General features: G+C 53.0%; 7 protein-coding genes across 7 annotated transcripts; 3 read left to right on the forward strand and 4 right to left on the reverse strand.

Annotated features, from left to right (window-relative positions):
• Window positions 1-508: 508 nt before the first annotated feature.
• Window positions 509-1,603, forward strand: V2A60_002177 (uncharacterized protein; the record flags this gene model as incomplete). Its single annotated transcript, XM_083253528.1, has 2 exons — window positions 509-782; window positions 894-1,603. The coding sequence occupies 2 exons, from the start codon at window positions 509-511 to the stop codon at window positions 1,601-1,603; spliced, it is 984 nt and encodes a 327-aa protein (XP_083109654.1).
• A 323-nt stretch (window positions 1,604-1,926) lies between these two features.
• On the reverse strand, window positions 1,927-4,395 carry V2A60_002178 (uncharacterized protein; the record flags this gene model as incomplete). The annotated part of the gene is made up of 4 exons (XM_083253529.1): window positions 1,927-3,317; window positions 4,046-4,078; window positions 4,191-4,270; window positions 4,334-4,395. 4 exons carry the CDS (start codon window positions 4,393-4,395, stop codon window positions 1,927-1,929), a joined length of 1,566 nt encoding a protein of 521 aa, XP_083109655.1.
• Window positions 4,396-5,319: 924 nt separating this feature from the next.
• V2A60_002179 (uncharacterized protein) lies at window positions 5,320-7,719 on the reverse strand (the record flags this gene model as incomplete). The annotated part of the gene is made up of 9 exons (XM_083253530.1): window positions 5,320-6,027; window positions 6,126-6,196; window positions 6,242-6,491; window positions 6,544-6,731; window positions 6,791-6,881; window positions 6,936-7,065; window positions 7,112-7,363; window positions 7,422-7,470; window positions 7,596-7,719. The coding sequence occupies 9 exons, from the start codon at window positions 7,717-7,719 to the stop codon at window positions 5,320-5,322; spliced, it is 1,863 nt and encodes a 620-aa protein (XP_083109656.1).
• A 3,019-nt stretch (window positions 7,720-10,738) lies between these two features.
• Window positions 10,739-12,108, forward strand: V2A60_002180 (N-glycosylation protein-domain-containing protein; the record flags this gene model as incomplete). Its single annotated transcript, XM_083253531.1, has 4 exons — window positions 10,739-11,377; window positions 11,485-11,540; window positions 11,602-11,749; window positions 11,860-12,108. The coding sequence occupies 4 exons, from the start codon at window positions 10,739-10,741 to the stop codon at window positions 12,106-12,108; spliced, it is 1,092 nt and encodes a 363-aa protein (XP_083109657.1).
• A 1,017-nt stretch (window positions 12,109-13,125) lies between these two features.
• On the reverse strand, window positions 13,126-13,953 carry V2A60_002181 (translation initiation factor eIF1; the record flags this gene model as incomplete). Its single annotated transcript, XM_083253532.1, has 4 exons — window positions 13,126-13,274; window positions 13,404-13,496; window positions 13,567-13,713; window positions 13,926-13,953. 4 exons carry the CDS (start codon window positions 13,951-13,953, stop codon window positions 13,126-13,128), a joined length of 417 nt encoding a protein of 138 aa, XP_083109658.1.
• Window positions 13,954-15,205: 1,252 nt separating this feature from the next.
• On the reverse strand, window positions 15,206-23,242 carry V2A60_002182 (uncharacterized protein; the record flags this gene model as incomplete). Its single annotated transcript, XM_083253533.1, has 7 exons — window positions 15,206-16,018; window positions 16,421-16,444; window positions 16,523-21,650; window positions 21,729-21,778; window positions 21,836-22,750; window positions 22,829-22,915; window positions 22,988-23,242. 7 exons carry the CDS (start codon window positions 23,240-23,242, stop codon window positions 15,206-15,208), a joined length of 7,272 nt encoding a protein of 2,423 aa, XP_083109659.1.
• Window positions 23,243-24,475: 1,233 nt separating this feature from the next.
• Window positions 24,476-25,942, forward strand: V2A60_002183 (uncharacterized protein; the record flags this gene model as incomplete). Its single annotated transcript, XM_083253534.1, has 1 exon — window positions 24,476-25,942. The coding sequence occupies one exon, from the start codon at window positions 24,476-24,478 to the stop codon at window positions 25,940-25,942; it is 1,467 nt and encodes a 488-aa protein (XP_083109660.1).
• Between the last annotated feature and the right edge of the window lie 371 nt (window positions 25,943-26,313).

The following is a 26,313-nucleotide window of genomic DNA, read 5'->3' on the forward strand; positions in this document are numbered from 1 at the left end:
CAATGAACACTACTTAGAAATGTGATAATACCACTGTAGAGGGAAGGCGCACGAGCCTCTTATCAAGGGATCGCATCCGAGATTCTAACAAAGTTAGCTACTCATCTGGACCTTCACTGTGATTGAAAGCAATATGATGTACTGTCTTGTAATTCTGGTCAGCTTTAGATTCTAGCGTGACTATTCATTTTGAAGGCAATCTCCGCAGCTCCGTAATCTGTGCTTGTTTTCGAGTGCAAGGCTACCTATATTTTGACTACCCGCTGGGATGTGCGGCGGTGAGGTGTGGCAGAATATGTGCTACTCACTATGCATATGTACTAAGCAATTTATCTAGACGAATAGTGGAAGAAATGGCTGGGCTCGTCGCTTAAAAAGTTCGTTTTCTTGAAGGCCCGGACTACAAACCTCCGCATTCCGATCGCAGCAAAGGCATACCAACAAACGCTGGCTACTGCCTATAATTGTTTAAGCCCGGAGCGAACGAAACCCGACGCGATCAAGAATCATGGCCTCGAGAGCCGCGGCGTCACTCCGCCGGCCGGCGACGCAGGTTGCTGCTGCCGCTATCGCGCGGAAGAGCAGCACAGCAACCGTACGCATGCCCTGGGCCGGCGCAAAGCGTTGCTACGCCCAGATCTCGCGGGGCAAAATCGACCGCGCAATGAACCGGCAACAAAAGCTGGGCGAGCGTGGCGCGACCAAGGAGCAGACCATGTCGCAGATGCAAAAGGCGGCAGCCATGGACGTATTTAAAGATGGCGGTGGACCTCTGTTTCCCGGTACGTCGGTGCTCACAGTATTCCAATGGAGAAAATCACCTTGACAAGCCAAAGACAAGATGGCGGGCAACAAGTGAGGGCGAAGCGCTAACGAAGACTGACCGCAAACAGGCACCTTTGTCCCGATCCCCTTCTCGCAGCGCCCCAGGAACCCCGTCGACCTCGCCCGGTACCAGTGGTGGCGCCTCAAGAGCTACGCGCAGTGCGTGCTGTCGGTGCTGACCATCAAGCTGCGCTCCATGCCGAGCTGGACGACGCGGCCGCAGTGGAAGGCCCACCGCGGCAAGATTGCGCCGACGGCGCGCGCCATGTACCGCGAGGTGCTCGAGGCGTTCGCGGCCGGCGACAAGGCGACGGTGTCGCGGCTGTGCATGCCGCGCTTCGCCGCGCAGCTGCACGCCGCCATGGACCGCCGCAGCCCCCACGAGACGGTCCGCTTCGAGTACGTCAAGGACACGCGCACCCTCGTGTACCCGCGCATCGCCAGCCACCTCATCCACGCCATCAACCCATACGACAAGACGGTGCTGACGGAGCAGGCCGTCGTCGCGCTGTCGTCGCAGCAGCAGATGTCGAGGCACCGCAAGGCGAGCGGCGGCGGCGGCGTCGCGGGGGACATCATCCCGGGAAGCCTCCGCGTGCAGGACAAGATCGAATACGTGGTGCTGGCCCGCTCGACGGACACGAAAACGTACCCGAGCACGCAGTGGCGCATCTGGGGCACCACCGGCGCCACCACGGCCGAAGCGTACCGACAGGAGCAGGCAGTCATCTTGAAGGAGACGGCGCACCGGGCTGGTTGGAAGGACAAGGCGCAGTAGATGAAGCCAGGGAGACGGGACTGGATCGGCAGTGGCGTCATGTACACACTCACACACACACACATCCATCTCAAATCATGTATAACAAGAAACTGCGCATATGTATTCCGGGGAAGAAAAAAGCGATGGATTATTATTGTACTATATAGCAAAAAGACATGCGGCATAGCATCATATGCCGAACAAGCCATGCTTTTCTCCAACTAACCCAAAAACCCTGCTATTTACAACCATCTATGTGCATATGCTTCCAGCTCTATGCAGGCTTGTTCCAAAGACGACAACTGTACATGGTTCTTACACACTGCTGTACGGGTCTCCGCTTAGAAAAACTTGCCGGCTTTGGTTGAAACAGTCTGCTCGACCACCTCGCCGTCGCTGCTCAGAGGACGAACCGGGTCCAGCGGCTTGTCCAGCGCGTCAAAGACGCCGCCCGTGAGCCTGGCCTTGGCGTACTGGAACCCGACGCGGCAGGCCAGCGCGATGAGGCCCCAGACGAGGCCGCCGAGGGGCGCGGCAACGAAGGCGCCAAAGACGGACCAGTCCTGGGCGTAGAGGCCCTCCTCGAGCAGGATGAGGCGGGCGCCGCGGTAGGCGTCGCCGTAGTAGCAGGCGCCAAAGATGAAGACGGTGAGGATGCCGCCGAGGCTGCCGACGACAAACTCGAAGCCGCGCCAGAACCAGCACTGGGGGAGCAGGCCGACGCAGAGGACGGGGATGGCGGCCGAGGACACGAGGTCGGAGATGAGAAAGATTTGCAGGATGGAGGGCGCCTTGAGGGCGAGGACGACGACGGGGACAATGACGAGGACGACGAAGCCGCGGATGAACCAGATGTTGAGGCGGTTGCGGAACAGGTCGTTGGAGGCGGACGACACCATGGCCGACTGCAGCGAGTCAAAGGCGGCGGTGCTGAGACTGACGACCATGACGAGGACGATGCCGACGACCCAGCTGGGGAGGCTCTCGAGGAGCACGAAGAAGGCGAGGGAGCCGGCCTGGGCGGGGTCGCCAGGCCACGCGCCGGACCAGGCGGCGATGAGGCCGGTGCAGCCGACGAGGGTAAGGACGCAGAGAATGACGATCATGGCCATGGTGACACCGAGGCGCAGGTCCTTGTCCGTCTTGGAAGAAAAGGTGCGGAGCCAAAAGTTGGACAGGAAAAAGTCGTTGGTGAGGACGGCGACGGGCAGGATGTAGAGCAGCTGCCAGCCGAGGAGGCTGGCCTTTGTGAGACCCGAGGCGTCGATGAGTTCTGTCTTGATCTCCGTCTTGACGCCAATCGTGATGGTGGCGATGAGGATTAGCCCGACGACCATGCCGCCCTGGACGACGTCGGTGAGGAAGGAGATCTTGAAGCCGCCGAGGGACGTGTAGATGGTGGTGACGACGCACTGCACGATGATGACGGGGAGGCCGTCGAGGCCCGTCAGGGTGCTGACGACCTGGCCGACGGCCGAGAGCTCGGCGACCATGTAGAGGAAGAGCGTGACGAGGGTCAGGAAGCTGAGGAAGAGCATGGCGGGCGCGCCGTAGCGCTGGCGCGTCCACTCGGTCAGGACGAAGCCCTCGGGGCACCGACGGCGGATCACGGGCCCCAGGTAGCCAAAGACGAGCATGGGCAGGGACGAGGCCAGCGCATAGACGACGACACCCTGCACGCCGGCAATGGTGGCGAGCTCCGGGTAGGAGAAGAGGATGCCGGATCCGAGGGCTGGAAAATGAGGGACAAAGAGAGAGAGGGATGGTTAGTGGGCTAATGATTCAATTAGAGGGGGAAAAGGGGAGGAGGACGGAGGGGAGAAGGAATTTTTCTTTTTGGAGCGGCAGCACGTTTCTCACGCAAGCATTAACTTGATCGAGTATCACGGTATAATCTCAGCCTCGCTTTCGGCGCGCCAGGCGAGCGGCATCTCCCACGATACAGTAGGTTGGATCCCGCCAGCGTGGCGCTTCAGCTCAGCGCCCGTAGTGAGCCGCATCCCCTCTTCCCGTAGAGAAAAATTGTTGTCTTGGTTTTTGGAAAGAAGGAAAAAAAAACAAGTGGCAATGGACAAGTCCCTGACATTTGGTAAGGGAGGATGAAGATGTTTCGAGGTCATGCCTCGGGTTAGTATCGACAGCGGTGTGCACTTGCTCTCCACCAAAACAACAATTTCTCAAAACAAGGTCGAGAAGACGAAGGAGATTTTTTGTTCTAGAATTGGGTAACGAACCTGCATCATCAAGAAGAACTACCTTGTTCTTTTTGTGCTTGTTTTTGAGGTTGCCGTCTTCAGAGTCAAGTGATGTCGCATGCCGCCTTGACGAGCGTATATGACTCGACAAGTAGAAAGGTATTGGCTGGGCAGACGTTTTGCGCTGCTACCGCTCCGAAAGAGGCATGGAACAAAGAAACCGAAGTGTATAGGATAAAATCTTATTCTGCGCCTTATTACTCACCAGAGGCGATAAAGTTGAGAGCAAGGGGAAAGGCTGTGCGATTGCATTAGTATAATGCCGTATTGTTTTGGTAGAAGACTCTGGGTTTCTCCAAAGCGCAGTCTTGTCCCATCGGGTGCGCGCAAGAAAGAGGTGAAATCCTAACCAGTCTGAGTGCCGTTGCTAGACAAGAATTCCGTCTTGTCCTGGTTTCGCAACTTCCAGGCTATACCGGTTCCCATGACGCTGGGATGACGGCGCGTCAGCGATACAATCTCACGACAGCACTGAGGAGGGAAGAAGACGTACAGAAAGAGGCCATAGGTGAGGTAGATGATGGCGTTGGACGCCTGGAACGATGGCACACCCATGACGGACTTGTGAACTTGCGAACTTGCGACGGGAGCTGTAGACAGGAGAACGGGTGGTTTTTGGTTCTCTGTGGTCCTACAGCGGGTTTGAAGCAACGCAGTTATCGTATGAGGGCGACGAGCAGAGCAATATATGGCTAGCAATGGGGGCGAAAAAACTTTTTTGTCATTGTCGACAATTCTGGCGATGGGGAAAGTCTGCAGCACCTTTTCAGCTGTTGGGCCCGCTTTTCATGGGCGCGTTCTAGAATGGATCATTACAGCGTCTCTTCAGCACGATCCATTCGCTGCAAGAACGCGAATGACCCGCTGAGGCTTTTATCATTCCAACCATCAGGAAAAACCCACAGTGATATAAAATGAGGCGAACTAGCTGAAGCGGATCACACGAGACAAAGGGCGGGGGGGAACATGGCATGGATTGGCATGAATGAAAATATCTAGTTCGAACCTTGGCTAAGACTAAAACCAAAGGAATGATAACAATTGTCCCTGTGTGCTTCCTAATACCCTATTCATACTTTCTCGGAATAACCTCGTTTCTTTGACTGGGCTTATTTTCTAACAGCACCAAACCACCATACTAATAGTCCACCGCCCTCCCACTCTCTCATTAATAAACATGGCTGCAGATTGACTGTTTCTCTGGCCGTTCCGTCGAGCGTTCTTTTGCCGACTTTTCGCGTAGATGAAAAAGAAAAATATTAAAACGCGGGTATGTGATATCATCTTTGAAACTTGAAACTCGCAAAAATGAAAAAAAAAAAAAAAAAAAAAAAAAAAAACAGAGAATAATAGAATGGCAGAATAATAACAAGCACAAGAACACAAGAGGAAAAAGAGAGAGAAAAAAAAAAGAAAAGAAAAACAATCCAACCAACGAATCAAATTGATTTCTCGAGGAAAAGCAAGGAAAACTTTTGCTCACTGTTCCTCCTTCATCGTCTCAGTGGGAGCCTGTGCTTCAGCCGGAGCCTCTGCTTGCGCAACCTGTGTAGGCGGTGCTTGCATTTGTGGTGGCGGCGGCATCATGTGAGGAGGCGACGCCATCGAATACATGTCATACATCCCCGGGTAGTACGGTCCCGGGCTGTAGCCCGGGTACATAACACCAGGAGTGCCGTGGGGGGTCATTGGACCGTATGGCGACATGGGCGGACCGTAGGGGTACGGAGGAAAGGACGGCATCCAGCCCATAGCCATGGGGGCATGCTGGTGTTGCATGGCAACGGGCGTCTCCATGTGGCCGTACGCGTAGCTGCCACCAGTGCCACTGCTGCTGCTGCCACCGCCGCCGCCGTTGCTGTTGTAAGGCTTCTTGGGCGTCGGCGTAAACAAGTTGCCCTCGGTACAGTCGGTCTGGGCAGCCTCCTCGGCCGTTCTGGGCGTCTGGTCCGGATCAGCAGGCGCGGCGTGTTGGACAACGGCGGCAGGCTTGCCATGGCCCGCCGGCGGATCAAACATAGTGTGCAGAGGCGAGACGGGCTCCATGATGGGCGCGTGACGACGACGCGGAAACGTCGAGTGCGAGTAGTTGGCCGAGCGCATGGGCAGGTTGCGTCGGGGTGTCTCAAAGGTACGAGATTGCTTCCTGTCAACGCGGACGCGGAAGCCATTGATGTCCGTATTGTTCTATTAAAAAGGAGCAGAAAAAGAGCAGCGTGAGTTGAGCTCTATCAAAAAAGATGACGGATTTGGGGTGGGACTAATGTGGAATGGGCGTTACTTACGAATGCCTCAATTGCGTCGTCCGCATTGTCGGGGCGAGAAAACTCGACAAACGCAAAGCAAGTCATTTTGCCTACTTTGTTAGCTTGGAAGCATTGCTGGGTAGAGCTCTGCCTACTTGGACTTCCTGGGACGGGCTTCTTGAAGAGGACGACGGCAATGACTTCGCCGCAAGCGCCGACGAGATTTGTGAGAGTCTCCTCATTCATGTTCATGGGAAGGTTGCCCATGTAGATAGATCGTCGGTCACGATCATACTGGTGAAGAAACTGCTCCTTATTTGGGCTGCCCTGGGCGTCCGACTTTGGTTCTGTGACAGGCCGGGGGTCAAACGGAATCACTTTGAACTTGCGATGTCCACGAAAGGCCTACAATAAGTCAGAGAGGAGGATGCCTAATAGGGGAAAGAAATGAACTTACTAGAGGCACGTCGCGTCTAGGGTCGTACATTTTGTACCGCACGACAATGGTCGGTGGAAGGCGCATGGAATGCTGCATGGCAGCGTCCAGCTCATCAGCTTCGGCAATTTCACCGAGGGAGCTTAAGAGACTAGTCGCTTCGTCGACTGATACGATGTCTCCTGAGTGCTTGTAAACGATAAAGGTGGCTGCTTGCTATTAGTCCTCGAGGCTCGATGCTCATCAAAGCCTGAATTTTCTTGCTTACTATGAGCCTTGGCCATTTCGGTGCGACATTGTCGACCCAGAATATAAGTGTCTCTACCGCATTCCTTGGCTTTCTTTGCATGTTCATCACACTGCATGGCTAGAATTAGCCAGGTTCGAGTGCCAATGTGCAAGCAACAACTTACAGTGAATTGACAGAATGCAAACGGCATATGACGCTGGTCACGGCGAATCTTGACAAATACTGGCCCGTATTTAGAAAAGGCGCGCGTGACTTCGTACTCGAGAGTCTTGTCATCGTACAATTGTGCAAGGCTGTCTTATCAGCGAGCGTCCATGGGATTGCAGTGAGAGGACTTACTTCGCAGCAAATATGCATGCCGTGGGGGGATAGATTCCCTGGGCGTCGACAGACGGGACTTTACTTCCTGAAAACTTATCGCTGTGTTCTGCAGCACTATATTCGTCACTGGCAGGAGCTCCAGAAATGGAGGCAGCCGAATCGTCGTCTTCAGCAAAGACGTCGTCTTCGGTGTTTGCACCGACTTGGAAGGAGTCTGCACTACCGGGACGGGATCTTGCAGCCTCGGACGCCGACCTTTTTGCAAAAAGTCTGGGGTGCATTAGTACTACAGCGAGAACAACCATGAGATGGATTTGGTGATGCATACCGCTTGCCGGCAGGAGATGGGGTCAAACTTCCGCAGGTAAGACGAGCACCTACAAATGTGTTAGTGAGCCGCGTCTCCAAGACTTTGACGAGAGAAAATGGCAGAAAATCAAAACCATGAGATCAATGAAAAAGAAACTCAATTTAACCAATATACCCCTCGAAGAGTCCTTACCTCTAGCGCGGTCCTCTTCGTCGGAGGAAGACATGTCGAGCAACGGCTCGCAGGAGACAGACTTGCGAATGGTCCGCTCGCCGTCGCGCCTGTTGTGTTTTCTGTAGCGAGAGATGGACTTCATGATTAAGCCCTAGAGGTTTTAACTTTGGTCAATATTGATTCTAGAAGGCTGTGGCATAGATGCAAGGGAGGGTCGGCGGAAAGCAAACGGCCAGCAAAAAGCATGGCGAAGCTGGAGATCGGTTCGCGAAGCCATCGCAAAAAGTAAAAACACAAACCTTGATCGTGACTGGAACGAGACCCAAGACCAAGAGCAGAGAAATGTTTTTGGTTATTCAATCAGATGCTCCAAAGAATGTTTGCGTTGTTTGTGAGCTGCAGGAGTGAGGCTGCAGGATGAGATGCGGAAAGGCGCAGATGGGTAAGACAACGGGGGAAAGTGGTGGGTGTGACGAAGAATCTAAACAAAGTTCGAGTTGGTTGGCGAGTGCGAATAGAATAAAGAGCAGATTTGGTTGCAAATATTATTTGGTGAGCAATGAAGATGCACAAGCTGGGTTGGGTTGACGGGGGAGGGATGCAGGACGAGGAAGAGTGTGAATCAGGCACCGGGGATCGGGGGTGGCGTGTTAATGGAGGGCCGCCAGCCAACACGTAAAGGGCGAGGTAACTATAGAGAGAGAAAGAGATGAAGACTATCTGTGAGTAAAAGGAAACAGAGAGAAAAAAAGGAGCGAAAGCATTCGGGCCTTTAAAAATAACAACCGTCGAGTCTGGGAGGGCATGGTGATCGTGTGCAGCCAAGGTGAAGCAGCGGGCCGGGAAGCCGGTGACTGGATTTGGGGAAATGATAACGTGATGCCCTTATTTTTGGCATAAAATGCTGGGGAGTTTTGGCTAGAAGGGGACGTTTAATTTTACGTGCATGAGAATTGCAGGGAACAAAACGTGTGTTTTTTTATTTTCGTTTGGAGTGCCTGAGAGTGAGGCGCGAGGCGTGGGGGGAGCATAGCATGGGGGTGGGTTTGTTGGTGCTCCAAGTGAAGCGAAGTTTTCTGGGGTGGAGGACAAGTCGAAGAGAAGAGAGCGAACTGGCGATAAAGAGAATTGTCATGATCATCATCACGTCGGCTACGGCGGTGAGATTTTCGAAAAGATAAAAGGTTATCTGTCATCATTCGATTTTCATTGTAGGCAAGACATGTGGCGGAGAGATGCGTTTCCTGTGTAACGTGTTGGCGGGCGCAGTAAAGTACACTCTCTCTGTCCCTCGACCGTCAACGGATAGACTGTCGGCCAAGCTGGCAGCCCCTTGAACAGGATGCTTTCCTCGTCGGCGAATAAATGCGGTCAAATACCGAGGCTGGGTATTGACAGATTGACGAGATTTGGGTAATCTAGTCGAATTCCGAATTCAAAATTCAAGAAGGCCTTCCGGTCTTGGAATCAGGTCATGGTTCCATCACAGTCACAGCCCAAAGCCCTGCCAGCTGGCAAAGGATGGCGGCCGAGGGGGGGAGCAAACGGGCGCACAATGGCAGACGAGCAGCGATAGAGAGACAGAGCCGGATCTGACTAATCGGACGACTAGAAACGATTGCTGAGTGGAAAAATAAAATAAAATGGAACAAAGCCAAGCATAATTCCGAATATCCGGAGCATGTCAATTACAGGGATATTTTGAGGCCAAATCAAGAAGGCGTTGGTTGAGGTTTCCTGGTTCTTGGAGCGGTCAGAGGAGACAAACGGCCGGTGGCTGATCCGCGGGGGGGATTACATTTCTACATGCAAATTCAACTAGAATGAGAATGATTGAGAAGAGTTAAAAGTTAAATAAAGAATGTGACAACAAGAGGAGCAGTTAGGATCTGATAGTACGTGGCAACACAAGCTTCAAAGAGCAAATTGGTGAGTTGATAATGGCTTAGACAAAAACGCGACGCAACAAGCTGCTCTAGCAGCGGTGCGATCTGAACGATGAGGCAGAGTAATAAATTGAGTTGATTCTTAATAAGCCAATGAAATGAATATAATACCGAAGCCGAAGGTATTAATTATTAATTACCCCGGAACCCCAGTTTGGGCCCCCCGGTACCAAGCACGTCTCGCTTTGCACAGTACCGACTTCACCTCGAGCCCACGACCCAGGCTTGCGGAACTCGTACTGCCACACCACAGCACACCACCGCCACCGTCACCGCCACCACCACTGACACCACACATATGCACGACGCACGACGACGCACGACGACGCACGACGCACGGCGCACGGCGCACGGCTGCAGAATCAAATAAACATGAAATCGGGAAAAAGGAAAACCGAACAGAAGGATTTAATTGGAAAGCCACTCTGATTCCTGTAAAACTGCCTCCTCAAACTACCTACATACTACCTAGGTACGTACCAGTGCTCTGTGATCTGTACTAAGTCAAGCACTGTTTGGCAGCCGTTGGCGTCTCCCGCACAAGGTACATAAGGTACCTAGGTAGGTACTAACCCACCTAGAAAAGGTACTATTTACGTACCTAAGGTCCCTGGGTACCTGCCTAAGTAGGTAGCTTACTTGCTAAGTAGGTAGGTACCTAGGTAGGTGTAGCTACCAAGGTTACCCAAATTCCCCAAGTCAAGTGCAGCACGATCAGCCCAGCCTTGATCCAACTAGCTCGAACCACCAACATCACCACCACTACTTACGACCACCAGCTAGTTAGTTTTAGCGCTGCATCAAGTTGAAGAGGGAGCTTCATCCAGCTTCATCAATCCGCCAAATCTGACGTTGTTCCAATATCTCCCTTCTCCCCCAAGGTGCCTGATAACGCCATATTTTGACGCACCAGTACAACAACAGTGACACGCAACCACACGCATAATTACAACCCTGACGCGACCAGGACTCACCACCTCCTTTGACCAGCACCGGCCGCCCAATTCCCTCAATGCTGCCGAGATAGCGACCAACCAGAAAAAAAAAGCCACCAAACAAATTCAACCTTGTCTTCCACCACCCCCATTCGCCTCGCGCACACCGCAACTAGCTGCTGCTCGTGCTCCCGAAACACCAAACACGAAGAGCTGCAATTATCGGTCGTTTTCTGTGGCTCCCTTGTCTCTTTTCCCCCTCTCTCTCCGTCCTGCGACCATGGTCGCTGGCGGGCCGCACCGCCGAGCCTCGCCCAGCCCGTCGTCGCCTTCGCTGGCCGCATCGTCACCACCGCTCACGCCCACCAGCACCATTGCCGCCGTCCCCACGACCATCGCCTCGACCACCATCACAGCGACGATTGAGCCCCGCGATGACGGTAGCGGCTTCACCGTGGGAGGGGCCCGCAGCGGCACGCGGACCGCAGCCGCAGCCGCCGTGAGCGGGCCCACGTCGCCGCCGCCGACGACGACGGCGACCGAACCCCGATCTCGTCTCTACACTACCGCAGCAACCGCCCCCGGCAAAAAGGGTAGCAGTCGGAGCAGCACGACCACCTCACATGCCCGCGATCGCACTCTCGGTGCTGCTGCCGCCGAAACGCCCTCCGTCCACCCCTCGATGCTCCAGCCGCGCGTCGCCGTCGTCCTCAACGTGCCCCCAAAGTGGCACCCCTGGCTCTTTGCCCTCCGCCTGCTCTCCTGCCTACCTGCTGCCTGGTGGGGGTTGCCCTCGGCGCTTCATCTGCTGTTGCGCGTCCTCCCCGGGCCCGAGCACGACACCCTGGCCTCGCTCTACCGCGGCGATGGCTGGTCAGAGCCGTACGCCTTGACTGAGACCGCCCTGGCCACGATATGGGTATGTACAGCCTCTCCCGAGTAGGCGTATAGGATGAATATAGAGTTCGGACGGAGCAAGCTTCCTCAAGATGTCAGACAAGAATTAGGCTCACTAACTGTGAATAGTGTTTTGCGTGCGGCTATCTATCCTTTTTCTTTACCGATTGCTTAATGTCTAGATGGTACAAGACTCCTTTTGTACTCCCTGTCCACAATTGAAACAGTTGCTAAGACCCCTCGCAGGCTCATCAATTATACCCCGCAAGCCACGATTGTTCGACTCCTCACCATCGACGTCATCAACGCCTACCTCACCCTCACCACCCTCTCCCTCTCCGGCGGGTTCCAGGACCCGCGTCTGCTGCTTCCTGGCTGGATCGGGATCGCAACGGTATGTCTCCCCCGCACTCACCCCTATCGCCCGTAGCAAGCAATGTTTCGGGACCCGAAAGCGCGTCTACATGATCATGGCCAAGGACAAAAGCTAACAGCCGCTCGTAGACACTCACCGTATGCTACCACATCAGCCACCAGCGCATAAACATACGCAAGGAGACGTCCACATCGGTCAATGTCTTCTCCATCGCCAGCTATCTCACCATGATTGCCCTGCTCGCACACATGCTGGCCTTTCAGCCCGATTACCCCACCATGCCTGTCGTCCTCCGTGGCCGACGCCTCTGGAACGACGTGCAGCGCCACGTTGCCCAGATTAAAGGGACCATTGAACGCGAAAGGGCAGAATTATAAGAAATCACATCAAACAAAGGAAATTTCGTTTATTTGGTTATGCCAACTCAACTAGCGCAGCCCTTTTTCTCCCATCATCACCAACTTCTTCATGTTTCTGTTTTTTCTCTTATTCCCCACATAGAAAGTTATCTCTATTTATTCCCTCCGAACTTCAAACTCTGCGCATATGGTTATCTTCCTTACGATTGTCATCTAGACTCAGATGTGCATGGCCGTTTCCTCCGAGTACAAGGCAGCTCTAGGGTATTGCCGCATGGAAGAGGCCTACTAAGCATCGTCACCTGACGCTGGTGCGTCAATTCTCGTCTCAGCTTCATGTTTTCCTTGAAATGCTCCAAGTATACGGTACATGATCGATTTCGCTCGACATCGTTTTCTCATATACGGTCCTACGTAAAATTGCTTGCCATTAATGTATCTCTCGGGCTATCATGTCACGTTACATCACGTGTCCGGCACACACATGGGGGTATCATATCTGTATTGCCCTAGACTACGGCCGGGCTTGCCGTAACTACAAGTAAAACGAGCGACTGACAAGCCCAAAAGAAACAGATTGACCCGTAGCATATCGGGTCGTCGCGTCGAATGCTAAGCTCAAGCATGCTGTGTCTTCTGCTCCAGCTCTAACCATATTGATAAAGAATAAAGCGCAACAGAAAAGTTTGTTTGCCTCGCTGCGACGAAGTGCGCCGGCCAATACCATGCGTTGGGATTCCCCGAGTTTGTTGGATAAAAATCACGACTGCATCTCCTCATACTTCTCGCGCACCGGTGGATTGGTCCGTCGTCCCTAAGAGTTGCTAGTGGGAAGTCAATTTTCCCAGGCCCCAGCCAGGCTGCCGCGAAGAAGCGCATGCAGTGCTTGTCATGACCGAGAAGCTATGCTTTGCAGCCGGGGGGGAAGGCTCATCCCCAAAGGCGCCCTTGTGGTGCGGCCCGCATGCGAATCGCTGCAGAGACTGGTGTCCGCAGCTGCATGTTGCCGGCAGGGCGACGGCGCCGTGGGCCAGCTTAGAAACCGTGGACTTTGATAGTCTTGGGGTCTAGCTCGAGGCCCTCCTTCTTGTCGATAAGAAATTCCTGAACATCTTTGCGCTGATCACCCTGAAGCTGAATCACCTCTCCCATCTCGGAGTCTGCGACGATGGTGCCATTGCAAGCTATTGTCACATTATATTAGCCAAAATTTCTCGAAGACGGTCATGTACGACACCTGACAGCACAAAACAGTTTTCTGTCAAGCCGAGGAGCGGAGATTTTTGAAGTCTGTGCAACGTAGTGAGACGTACCAAACTTCTTCTTGATGACCTTGAGAATTTTCTTCTGGTCGAATTTCTTCGGGAGACCTTGGACCGTGGTCAAAGTCTTGCGACCATTACGCTCTGCGTCATCGTTTTAGCAAAACAGTCATTGGTGTGGCGAGCGCTCAGCCACTCCGGCGCCCGCACGCACCAACAGGCACACGCGACCGTGGTTCTGTTGATGCTGCGCGGGGCGGGGCGACGAGCGGGATTAAAAACGTACGCTGGATGCGTATATGGATGTAATTCTGAGTCTGTTTGACTTCTCCGGTGTCCTCGTCGGCTTCGGCGAAGGGGTCTGAGAGGATGTGTTGGTCAGCAAAAGCGTTATGAGGGAGGCTGCAAAATCAACGAGGCGGCCAAGTGGGTTGGCTGGTGGCCAGACGCGGGGTTGTGTCCTCGGCGTCACACAGGCGGTATCGGTGGGAAAAAAAGGCTCAAGATGACAAGAAGAGAGGCAAAGAGGATGAGGAAGAACTCCTCGTGGCAATCTTGATGCTCGCAACGTACCGTAGGACTTAAGATTTTCGATGGACATAAACTCGGAGGTACCTGGGTAACCTTGGGAAATGGGTTTTGCGGTGGGGGAGGGGGTAAGCGACCGACGGCTTTCGAAAGCGGCCTCGCTAGAGAGCTGAAGTATTCGGGAAGAAAAGGTGGCTTGCTGTTGATGCGAAATTTAGGCTGCGAAAGCGAGAGAAGAGCTGCGAGGCTGTTCTGTTTGCGAGACTGTTGATTGTTTGGGTGAAGTGTAAAGAGGCAAATTGGTGTGTGCGCTGGGCGGGACGTATTTTATTTCATCGATCTGAAAGGGAGCAGGCAGGGAGCAGGCAGGGAGCAGCAGAGTCTACCAGTTAGTACAAGCCACAGGCCGTAGCGGGCTAGAGAGAAGTATTTGGTAGGGATTTCCAGCGGGCTGCAAGCGTACAGGGTACAACGGGGCCTGAGCACTGATGGTTCGTGGCTTGACAGTGGCTGGTGGCGGGGCAAAAGGCGGGACCGCCGTGCAAATTTCCTTCTTTGCCTGTAAGTTGCCTGGTACATGTTTGCTGTGCACCGCGTACTAGGTAGGTACTTAGGCAGTAGGTTGGTAAGTAAGTAGTACCTTCTGGGTAGGTAGGTTCATTTTCCTGGCCAATGCTCGAACAAGTAGATATTTGAATTGGATTCATACGCACACGAAAAGCGAAACAACAGCTTTTATGTTTCCTTCTTCGTTTCGTTCCCAGTTCAGAAAATTGTCAACAGCCCACAGTGGTGCAGTGTGTACAATGTTTCAACAAATTTGTGCAATTTATGCAGCTGCATAAAGGCGATCAGCTTCTGCCTGAATATCCAGGCAGCAAACTTCACCTGCACCGCCTCATCAGTTATACTTGCCCCCCTTGATGTGCAGTGTCATCACATGGCCAAGATCAAAGAGTCAATTATTCTCCATTATCAAGATCATTATGGTCACGCTTTCCGCATCTTTCCAATGCATCCTGCATTAGTGGCGCATCTCTGGGCAGCCCCCGCCGCCAGCATTCCTACCCATCAGCACATACATAGCCTTGCATGAGTTTTCAAAAGTGCCAAAACGTTCAAACATTCGACGACCCGACTTTCTTCATCTTTTTTTCAAAAGAAATGAAATGTACAATTGCATTGCCTTTATTTGCTTTCAAACGTCTAATATCATCTTCCTGAACAGCCTTCATCATACGATCGTGGCGCGCTACTCATTCTAAAAACAATATGTCATACTCTCTCAACGCCAAAAATCATGCGACATGAAAGAAGTATACTGCTCAATTACTGGCAGTTACAAAACGCGATTCTTTTGCAATGATCTTCGCCAGCTCATGAATGCTGCTTGTCCCCCTCAGCACCATAAGCGGAACGTTGGCCTGCAAGTAAGCTCCCACCCAGTTTCGCAGCTCCACAGCCACCAACGAATCTACTCCGTAGCTGTCTAGACTCTGCGCAGAGCTGAGAGTCTCTACGGGGCTGGCAATCAGCTTGCTGAGCTGCAGCAAAACAAGCTGGCAGATATTTTCCAGCAGCTGTTCAACAGGTGCCGAGCCGTCTAGCAGCCGAGGAATGTCCACAGACTGCATACTGGTTTCGGCCGTTTGGCTCAACACATCGTGGCGGAGGAGGTGGGCAAACCGTCGATCTGTCAAGCTCTCATCTGTGTCCCGGGGAAGCATGCCGATGGCGCAGACACTGTCCTCGGGATGGCCGCTGCGGGGATGCATCACGGCGTAGTTCAGCATCGCCAGCAAGTCAGACATACTGATGGAGCCCAGACCCTGTTTCCGCAACGCCGCCGCTACCTGGGGGTTCTCACTCACAAAGCCAACCTCGCGAACGGGGCCGACATTGATAGAAAAGGCAGGCATACCGGCTGCTGCGCGGTACCGTGCCAAAGCGTCCTGAAAGCTGCAGCCAGCGGCGTAGTTGGATTGGCCCACGTTACCGCGCAGCGCAACAGCGGACGACATGAAGATGAAGAAGTCCACCTCATTGCCGAAGCACCGATGCAGATTCAAAGAGCCCGCAAATTTGGGAGCCATGGCTCTGCGCCACTCATCCGCCGTCATCTCCTCAAATACAGAGTCCTAGGATTTATCAAGTCAGTATATTGAGTTTGTTGCGTTGTGAATATGCAGAGAATGGTTGACATGGTCTCAAACCGTATACAGTCAGCATGCCGTTCTTACCTGGAGTACCATGGCTGATTGGATTACACCTCTGATGGGTGGTAGGCCACAATCTGTGACTACTCTGGATAGAGATGCCACCTCACTCTCAACTGTAACGTCACACTGCATTGCAACAACTCGAATGCCCAGAGCTTCCATGTTCCGTATCAACGACTGGCCTTGCTTATCCGGACAGCCTGATCGGGAGATGCACAGGATATTCTTTGCACCTCGACCCCCCATCCACGCGACTACTGCGCGTCCTAGGCCTCCAAGGCCTCCAACCAATAGATATGTTGCGTCCGGCTTCATACGTACTTGAGCAGGGGCTGGTGGATCGGCCTGTGAGTAATCGGTTAGCGTCTCTCCCATAACATGATGTTTCCCCCCCCATTTGGATGTTTCGAAGAGGTTCCTTACCTTGACTTTCTGGTCCTCGGCCACTCGAAGAACAATCTTGCCAGTATGCTTTCCTGCTTGAATCATGCGGAAAGCCGTCTCGATCTCTGTGATGGGCAGCGTCGTGAGTGAGACTGCATGTATGGAGCCGGAGGCTGCAAGATTTACAACGTCTCGTAGCAGACGTCTTGCGAGGGGCCTCTTTACGTCCATGATCAAACTGAGATCGACATACGCAAAGGTTATGTTCTTGAGCAGAAAGCCCATGGACATGCGTGCATCGTCCATAAGATCTTTGCGGCCAATTTCAACAAACCGACCAAATGGAGCGACCAGGTTGCACGAATGTCGGAATTGATCGCCTGCGAGCGAGTTGAGAACAACATCGACTCCATAACCGCCGGTCAACCATTTGATCTTGTCATGGAACGCAGGTGTTCGACTAGAGAAGATGTGGTCGTCGGCAATGCCGTACCTCTCACGAAGCAACTCTCGTTTAGCACTGTTGCCAACGGTGGCGAAGATCTCTGCCCCTATGTGCTTGGCAAGCATAATAGCCGCTTGGCCTACAGCGCCGGCTGCCGAGTGAATGAGAATCTTATCACCACTTTCCAAGCGGCCCGCATCCACAAGAGAGTAGTAAACAGTAGTCCACACGACAGGCAGAGCGGCGGCCTCCTCGAAGCTCATGTTATCCGGCACAATCTGACAGCAGTCGCCATGGACTACTGGGTAGTTGGTATAAGATCGTGAGTAAAGTGCGCAAACACGATCGCCGACCCTGAAACGGTCGCACATATTGGCACCAACCTCGACGACGACTCCGCTGCAATCATTGCGCATCTCATTGATGCCTTCCAGTTGCCCAGCAGCGATGAGAACATCCTTGAAGTTGATACTTGCGGCACGCAGCTCCAGCTTCACCTCGTCAGGACCAAGCTTGGTCGCCTTCGAATCGTCCTTCCATCGAATGCTTTCTAGGAGACCCGGTACGCGAAGTTCAGCGGTCATCGGACGCTGCTTATCTAAGAATGGGAAGAGCTCGGGCTGTGCTCGATGTCTGCTGCGGTGTATGTAATCACTCATCTTCTCATTGGACATGAGACGGGAGACATAAAGCTGCCCATCGATCTCGCGAAACTCATTGTCAAGTTCGTCGCGGCTCCCCAGGCCAAGGCCTAACTTTATAGAGCGCGTCAATGCGGGCAGCACAGCTGACAGCCTTTCCATCATACGAGCGCGCTCAACATTGAGGTCCAACGTGATGATGCGTAAACTGGGCAGTTCTAGTCGCAGACAACGTGCAAAACCAAGCCAGATCCCCCCACTGACAAAATCAGAGTCAAAGGAGCTGCTGCAGCTCACGAGTAACACAGCGTGCGCGTTGAGAATTGAGTGTTTGAACCTCTCCCATGCAGAACCATCAAGATTCCTGCACAAATAGCTGGCAATTTCTGGCAGCATGATAACAGTGTTGTCCTTCGATGAGATATCTAAGAGACAGCGGACTGAGATTTGTGTGCTGGAGAAATCTTCACTCGTAGCGAGAGTCTTCAAATCTGCCTCGTCACCAGGTTGAAGTGCACTGTACTCGGTCGTGACAACGTCGATGGCAGGTAGCTCAACCTGGGCGGCGTCCCACGGCGCACTGGCTATCAGGACACTTATGGTACCGCCATCCTCCTCTGGATAATCCTGAAACCACAACTCAGCAGGCGAGAAGTTAGCGCGCGTTAACCGCGTTATCCATTCTGACGGTGGTATGAGAGGAGACAGCTGACGACCTTCCTCGTATCCTGACCACCAGCCCTTGAAGACACCGAAGAGTAAATTGTAATGAGGGGTCGGAACAGTAAGCTCCATGAGCATGAACTTGCCCCCCGACTTTAGCAATTTTTTGATATTTGTCAAGACCGAGTCGATGCGATGGGTCGCATGGATAACGTTGCTCGCGATGATGAGATCATAGCTAGCTTCTTCGAAGCCTTGCTCCAGTGGGCAGCGCTCTATATCCAGAATCTCAAACTTGACTGCATCCGCGAAGCTACCGAGTCGTTCCTTTGCCGGCTCAAAGAAGGCGGGGGAAAGATCCGTGAAGGTGTAGCTTCGAGCATTGGTGCTACCCCGGCCGTTCAGAGCCTGTATGATTGGCAATGTCGCCGAAGCTGTGCCCGCACCAACCTCGAGAACTTTGAGCCCTGGAGTCTGCTTGCCTAAAGCATGGCAGTACTCTGCCATCTGCTCTATGCATCGCACACAGCGCTCAGTATTGTAAAGTTGACCGAGCAGGTTATCTGGCGTAAGAAGAGCCAGAGGATCTGTCTTTTCGACGAGAATGTCTGCCAAGTGCGGCCCGAGTCTCTTGACGCCCTCATAAAAGGCCAAAATTCCTGGGCTGACAGTGGCGTCCGGGAGAGGTTGCTTGTCGAGAGGTGTGTTTGCGTAAATCTTCATCCAGTCGAAGAAATGACGGCGAGGCCCGTCCGGTACGCTGTCCGGGTCTACCTCTTGGACAGCTTTCTGGATAAAGTGCAAAGTAAGATCGTCAAGCAGACGGTTATCTTCTACTGAGCTTCCAGGAGCGACAACGGACCTGCACACCTGATCGCAGTGGCCAGGTGTCCAGGCGTCCACGTACGTGACCCAGTCTTGGCTGTGACAGATGTCGGTAATCACCTCGTTCAAACCCGTATCACCGGGGAGAGTTGTTGTATGTACACCTTTGGCTGCGACAATGACGGCTTGGCTGTTGGCGCAATCTCTTTCCTGGATGACAACATCGTAGATGGAGGTATCTGAGCTGACCTTGCAGGTGCTGACGAGCTCACTGCTTGGATTTGGCGCCCTGTTGAAAATCCGCATATGCTCGATAAAATTGGGCACGAACGTCGATGTGGCGCCACGTTCGAGGACAAGGACAGCTGAAAGGCCATGGAACAAGCAAGAATCCAGCACGGTCGGGTGCAGGATGTCTCCCATGCCCCCGACATCGAAGTCCTGAATGGTCTTCCGAGCGACCGTGACGGACGCATTCCGACTAGTGCGAATGCTGTGAACGTTGTTGAAGGGATGCTGCCAGTCAAGTCCAATTTCGCAGCCCATGTGATACAGCTTCTGGGGGGTCACCTCATGTTTGCACGTTGCGCCAGCATCAATCGTGCCTTTGACGTCCGCCGCCACGTCGTCCACATCTATGGCCTGTGTGTCGGCATGGATCAAGCCTCTGCAGTGCTCAGTCCAAACGCTGTCTGGTGTCACGGTAAATATGCGAAACTCGCTCCAGACAGCGGAGGAGCTCTTTGCTGTGTGGGACTCCGGTCGAAGGGCCAATGTGATTTCGACGTCCGGCCCGTCTGTGGGAAGTACGAGGGCTCTGCTGATGCTTACATTCCGCAGCAAAAGGCTGTGTACCTTCACAAGTGGACTGGTCGCGTGCATGTTCTGAAGCATGGCCTGCACTGCCATTGTCAAGAAACCAGCCCCAGGAAATACAGTCTGCCCTTGAACCAAGTGGCCCTTGAGCCAAGGGGTCTGCTTGAGGCTAATAAATTGTCGCCATCGCGGCTCGACAGGATTTGTATCATGCGTGAACGTACCGAGGAGCTCATGAGGCGCATGCTTGCGGTGTCTGTAATCTTTGGAGATTCTTGTCTCGTGCCAGAAGCGACGCTCATGGTCAAATGGATAGGGTGGTAGGTCAATCAGGAGCTTGGGCGCGTCATTGGCAGCAAAGCCATTGCTGGCATTCAGGTCGACGGTGGCTTTGCGAACATGAAGAGAACCGAGGCATTCCAACAGCGCTTGACGAGCATCCTTTCCTTTCTTGAGAACACTCGTATAGGCAATCTTGCCACTGCTTGCCTTTAGGCCCTTGCCTGTCTGCTTCACTGCACCCCCAAGCTGGGAATGAGGGCCGACTTCAATAATCATGTCAAGTGCTTGACCGTTGTACTTTGCCTCGCACATCTCATGGAGAGCCTGCGTAAAGAGAACCGGGCTGAGCAAATTTGTAGCCCAGTACACCCCGTCAAGCGGCGTCTGCAAGTCGTTTTCTTTTCCGGTAACACTGCTAAAGATTCGTGCCGCAGAGGCAGGCCTCTCCTCTTGTAGAGACATTTCTTTCTCCAGCGCCGAAACATATTCCTGATTCATGGACTCCATCTGATGAGAGTGATAGGCAGCACCATTTGTTGGGAGCATCCGATTGAACGTGCCATCGGCAACGAGGAGTTCCTTCAACTTGTGGACGGCCTTTGAGTCACCAGAGACAGTAACGCTGCTGGGACTGTTGAAGCAGGCAATCCTCATTCGTCCGTGAGCATCTCCAATCTCATTGATCCGTTGGCCCACGGCGTCGGCGCCGGCACCGACCGCAAGCATTGCACCGTCACACTCCGGGTTGCCGACAACCAGCGAGCTTGTCAAGGAGCCACGGTAGTATGACGCAGTCATGGCGTCCTCGAAAGACATTGCCTTTGCTGCATACGCCGCCGCGATCTCTCCACTAGAGTGCCCGACTACCGCACTGACAGATATCTTGAGATCGAATAGCAAGTCAACCAGAGCAAGTTGTAATGCCGTTGTGAGTGGCTGAGACAGCTCGGGTTCGTTGATGCGTGTCGTTTCCTGTGGCTTGCAGAGCTCTTCACGCAGATTCCAACCGCTGCCGAGTTTGAGAAGATGCTGGCATGCCCGGTCAATAGATTGGGAAAAGATTGCCGAGCTAGGCAACAGCTCGCGACCCATCTCGGCATACTGAGACCCCTGGCCGCTGAAAACCAGACCAATTCGACAGTCACCTTTTCCGTCTTGACGAGGAACTGGCGAATATGCTGCCGCAATGAGCTGCTGTATCAGCTCATCGATGTTGTGGGCGACAAGGGTCAATCGGTATGGGTGAATAGACTTTTTCGTGAGTGTATATGCCAGCTGAGCCAGCAAGTCTGGCGCATCGGTATCTGGTGAGGCTGATTTTCTAGCAAGATATCTGGCCAAGTTCGCACAGGTCCTTTGGCAAGCCTTTTCACTGGCTGCGCTGATGAAGAATACACGCTGAGCGGAGGTATGCCGCCCAATACTCGATAGAGCACACACTGCGTCGGCAGCGGCGTCTACAACCACATGCGCATTTGTTCCACCATAGCCGAAACTACATTAAAAGAAGAGGGTTAGCATACTTGTTATAACCGCACTGAATGAATAGGAGTGGTTGAAAGTTTCCACGCACCTATTGACTGATATTCTGCGCAGCGTTCGCCGTTCAAGCTGAATGGGGACCTGGAACCAGATGCGTGAGTAAAAATGTGCAGTATGTTCCTCTCAAATAAAACATACTCGTAGTCCTCTCTCTTCCAGATGAAGGTCCGGATTGGGGGTTTCGTAATTTGCTTGCGGTGGGATAATGCCGTGCTCCAACATCAGTACAGCCTTGATCAACCCAGCTAAACCGGCTGCACTTTCAGTATGTCCAATATTTGCCTTTATAGACCCTATTGGGAGTGAAACTCCAGGACTGTTTCCGCGCGCAAGTGTTGCGGCGATTGCGCCGGCCTCTTTGGGGTCGCCAACTTTGGTTCCTGTGCCGTGCGCCTCGACATAGTCGGCGCGGAGGTCCAGCATGGCGTCACCATACGCTTTCAATATGGCTTCTTCCTGCGCTTCTGGGCTGGGAACCGTGATACCGGCCGTTCTACCATCCTGATTCAACACGGAGTTGCGAATCACTGCTCGGACATGGTCACCATCACGCAGTGCAGCCGAGAGCGGTTTCAGCATCACGGCTGTGCAGCCCTCGCCTCTGCCGTATCCGTTGGCGCGAGAGTCAAAGGCAAAGGATCGGCCTTCATTCGAGAACATTTTCAGTTTGCTCTGATAGACAAATCGCTGGGGATCCAGCATTAGGTTTACGCCGCCGACGAAACATTGCGAGGTCTCGCCACTCCTGAGGCTCTGCACAGCTTGGTGTAGGGCCACGAATCCAGAGGAACAACCTGTGTCGACAGTGAAGCTGGGCCCGTGTAGATTAAAGAAATAAGATATGCGGTTGGAGGATATAGCCGGACCAGTACCGGTCGTGAGATAAAGCGGCGGGGCATCGATGTCGCGTGTCTGTATCTCGTGATAATCGTTGGCCCACTGGCCCACGTAAACGCCGGTGTTTGAAGCCCATAATGAGTCGATGCTAAGACCTGAATTCTCGAAGCATTCGTAGGCAATCTCAAGAAGAAGGCGGTGTTGGGGATCCATGGCCTATTCCGCGTTAGACGAGCGGCTTTTGACCAAGATGCATGCCTCTATGAAAAATCGGTGAGTGGCAGTGTGGCGTACCTTTGCTTCCACGGCGTGAATGCCAAAAAATGCGGCGTCAAAGGCAGCTACATCTTCCTTGAGAAAGTGACCGCCACCAGTGTTGGTCTGTTCAGGAGCACATCCCGAGATTAGCCATGTACTCCATTGTGTTCTTTACAACGAATTCAAAAGTCTTACCATGCCGAATGTGTCTGCTGATGAATTTTGAAACGCCTTCATGTTGAAGCGCTGCCCGGGTCCTGGTGTCCATGCCGTTCGACCGGAAGTGAGCATTTCCCAAAGGCTGGAGGGATCCTGCGCACTACCGGACAAGCGACAGCTCATACCAATGATGGCGATTGGTTCAGGAGGTGTGTTGTTCACATCGGAACCTGCGACACCACTTTCGAGATCTTCCCATGATAAGGGCGAGTTTTCTGGATCTGTAGGCATATTTTCGGTCTTCTTCATAGATGTGTCAATGAAGGCGAATGTGATGTTACAAAACCGTGCAGTCTAAGCGGGCTAGGACTGACGTATAATAATTCAAACATGAAAACAAAGTTGAGAAAGAAGCTATAGATCTAGTTTATCCTCGAATTAAATCGGCCAATTAGTCATAAATACGGCTGATAAGCAGCCGATACAAGCTGGTCCATTGTGAACCTAGCTATCACAGCTGAACTCGGAACACAGTATGCCGATGAAAGCACCATTTTCCGCCAGAGTTCCAAGCTCAGAGTTAGCGCTCGATGGAGCATTGCAGCGGAGCGTGGCATGCATGGCATCGTGCCATCCTGTCGCCATGGGCGTGCTGCAGCTGCATGCTTCTGAGACATGATGCCACCTTTGGCGCGAGTGAGCTGCACGACGGCTGCGGCTGATGCGGCCATGATGGACAAATGACAGAAAATGACGGTAGATGACGGTATCTCTGTCCACAACACATCAAGGGCTGTAGAAAAAACACGTCATCTCACCTGGTACTCAAAAGTACCAGTGATCAAGGACTTGGTGTGATGGAAGTAAGGAGGCCCAATGGGGGGACAATACTATTACGAACAGAGGGTCAATATTTCGCACCTGTAACACAAGAACCATGGTATCGACTTACACAATTGTGGTAAATGAATATTGAATTTTTTCTATCAAATTATTAAAGATTATTAAATCGGGTCGGCGTACGAAGGGGAGCCTCCTGCAGAGCGCGGTGAGAGCAGGAGGCTTTCTCCCTGCATCGGCCAACCCACACAATTAGTTAGAAATTAGTGCCTGGAGTGCGCTACTGCGGAATCAAATCGGGTTTATTAGCGCAGGATTTAACGGACTCCCGCGGACCTTGTCAGGCTGCCTGATTTGAGCCTTTGAGGTGGAAGATCTGCGATGAGAAAGGTTGGCGCCACACCATGGGGTATACATAGTACTCCAGCCTTCTCTCTGATGATTGCCGTCTCCCAAGCGTCTTTTTCTTCTAAAAATAAACATAATAATTCTAGACCTGCGAGCCGCCCTGTCACAGGAACTCTCGCGATGATCAGTGCTTTGAAATCCTTTGGACCTGCAGTATCGTCCATCTCAGCCTTCCAGTACATTGCTCGTGCCGTCCTCCCCGACGCACCCGGGCTCTGGTACATTCCTTTCTTTCAAATCCTCTGTGAAAATCTGTGAATCGCATCAATAGCAATCATGGAACACACGCTTGTAAAGTTGAGCGTCCCTCTCGGTGAGGAAATCATCCAGCTATCTACGCTAGACCAACAAGCACAACGAGCCTATGCCAACCTTCTCCTCGTTTTCGAACTGAATCAAAATGTCAATGCCGAAAACATTTTCCAAGGGTTGGAACAAGGGCTGGCTGCTGCGCTGACAGAGCTGCCAGACTTTGCATCTCTTGTTGTCCCTTCACCGGACTCGAAGAAAAATGAGCTACAACTTCGTCTCGGGCCTGAATCTGGAGTGCCCTTCAAGCGCATTGGCCAAGCTGACCTAGCCAGGTCTCTTGAGAGAAATTCGAGCATTCAACAGAACGGTTTTGCATATGGTGACTTGGCCAAGGCCAACTTTCCGTTGGCGAGCGTTCCGACAGAGATCTTGTTCAATCAGCAGCCCGCCGCACAAGCCGGTGCAGAAGGGCTTCCTGCCCTTCTTGCGCAGGCCAACATGGTCGACGGAGGGCTCGTAATAGGACTCTCCTGGCATCATACAGTGAGCGATGCGAGGGGCATCAACACGTTGCTGTCGTCGTGGGCTCGTTACACCCAGCACTGGATGAGCCATGGGACAGTTGGCTCACTTAACGCGGCACCAGAGCCCACCAGAGACCGGTGGAGGCTGACTTGCGGACCGCGCAACGTTGATGCGGGCCATCTCAGCAGCTATCAGATCAATCCGGATGTCAGGACCCCCCTCTCTGCCGCCACAGCTCATCTCTTGGATCGACCAAACGTAACGGACGTCGCGGCTGAACTCAGCACCTGGTATTTCAGCAAAAAAGCACTGAATGCGCTAAGAACCACGTTGGGCAGCGTCGGTATTGACGGGAGCAACGCGGTGCAATTTACCAATGGAGAGGCTGTCTCCGCCCTCGTCTGGAAACACTTGAGTCTGGCTCGGCTTCTGCACCAGGAGCCCGCCTACCACTCATCACTTTTCGCGTCTCGGATTGACTTTCGAGGGCGCGCGAAGCCCACCTTCTCAGATGACTTCATTGGCAACATCAACGAGCCAAACGCGCGGGTTCGCATGTGCCTCGATGAGGTCTGCTCAGCCTCCAACCCCCAGTCGCTCGCTATGCTGGCCATGGCGGTTCGTGAGGCGATCGGATCCATGGATGAAAACGCGATGCGTGACTTTATTGGGCTGGTTGAAGGTCTGCCAGCTGTCACCGACTTGTATTGGGACTACAACAGCTTTCCAGGCCCCGATCTTGTTGTGACAGACATGTCCGGAATGGACACACTCCGACAAGACTGGGGCGCTGCTCTCGGTCACCCAGTCTGCATTCGCTCTGGTTCGCGCGAGAAGGGCGTTGCTTATTTCCTTCCGCAGGACAAGGACGGCGGCTTCGAGGTGCAGCTGCAGTGCACAGGAGAGGATCTTGGGAGACTGAAAGCTGATGAATTATTTACCGAGTACGCTGAATTTCGCTGCTAAGAAGACCTCGCAATCAAGGCATGCGTCGAATCGAAGACTGCAGTAGATTGTAGGCCGAGCCCCATCGTGGCCTAGAAGCGGCATGTCCATGTAGGCATTGAGCTCCTTGTTATGTTAGTGTTATCAAGTCCGTACAAAATATCTATAAGAATTCTTGTTTGAGATTTGAAAGAGAGTCATTGTTTAGAGGAAGACCGCGTACTACGGTGATTGTGAAGAAGCCCTCCTCGATTGCAAGTAACGCAAACAAACAAGGGTATTGGAGACAAGTCTCAAAATTCAGCGCTAGGCTTGGGTATTCCTTCCACTTGACTGGAACCTGGAATACAAGCCCATGATATCTGTAGGCCCCGGGATTCTTGCTGCGTTGC

This window comes from Cordyceps javanica, chromosome 1 (genome assembly GCF_051103115.1).
Source record: "Cordyceps javanica chromosome 1, complete sequence".
Lineage (NCBI taxonomy): Eukaryota > Fungi > Ascomycota > Sordariomycetes > Hypocreales > Cordycipitaceae > Cordyceps > Cordyceps javanica.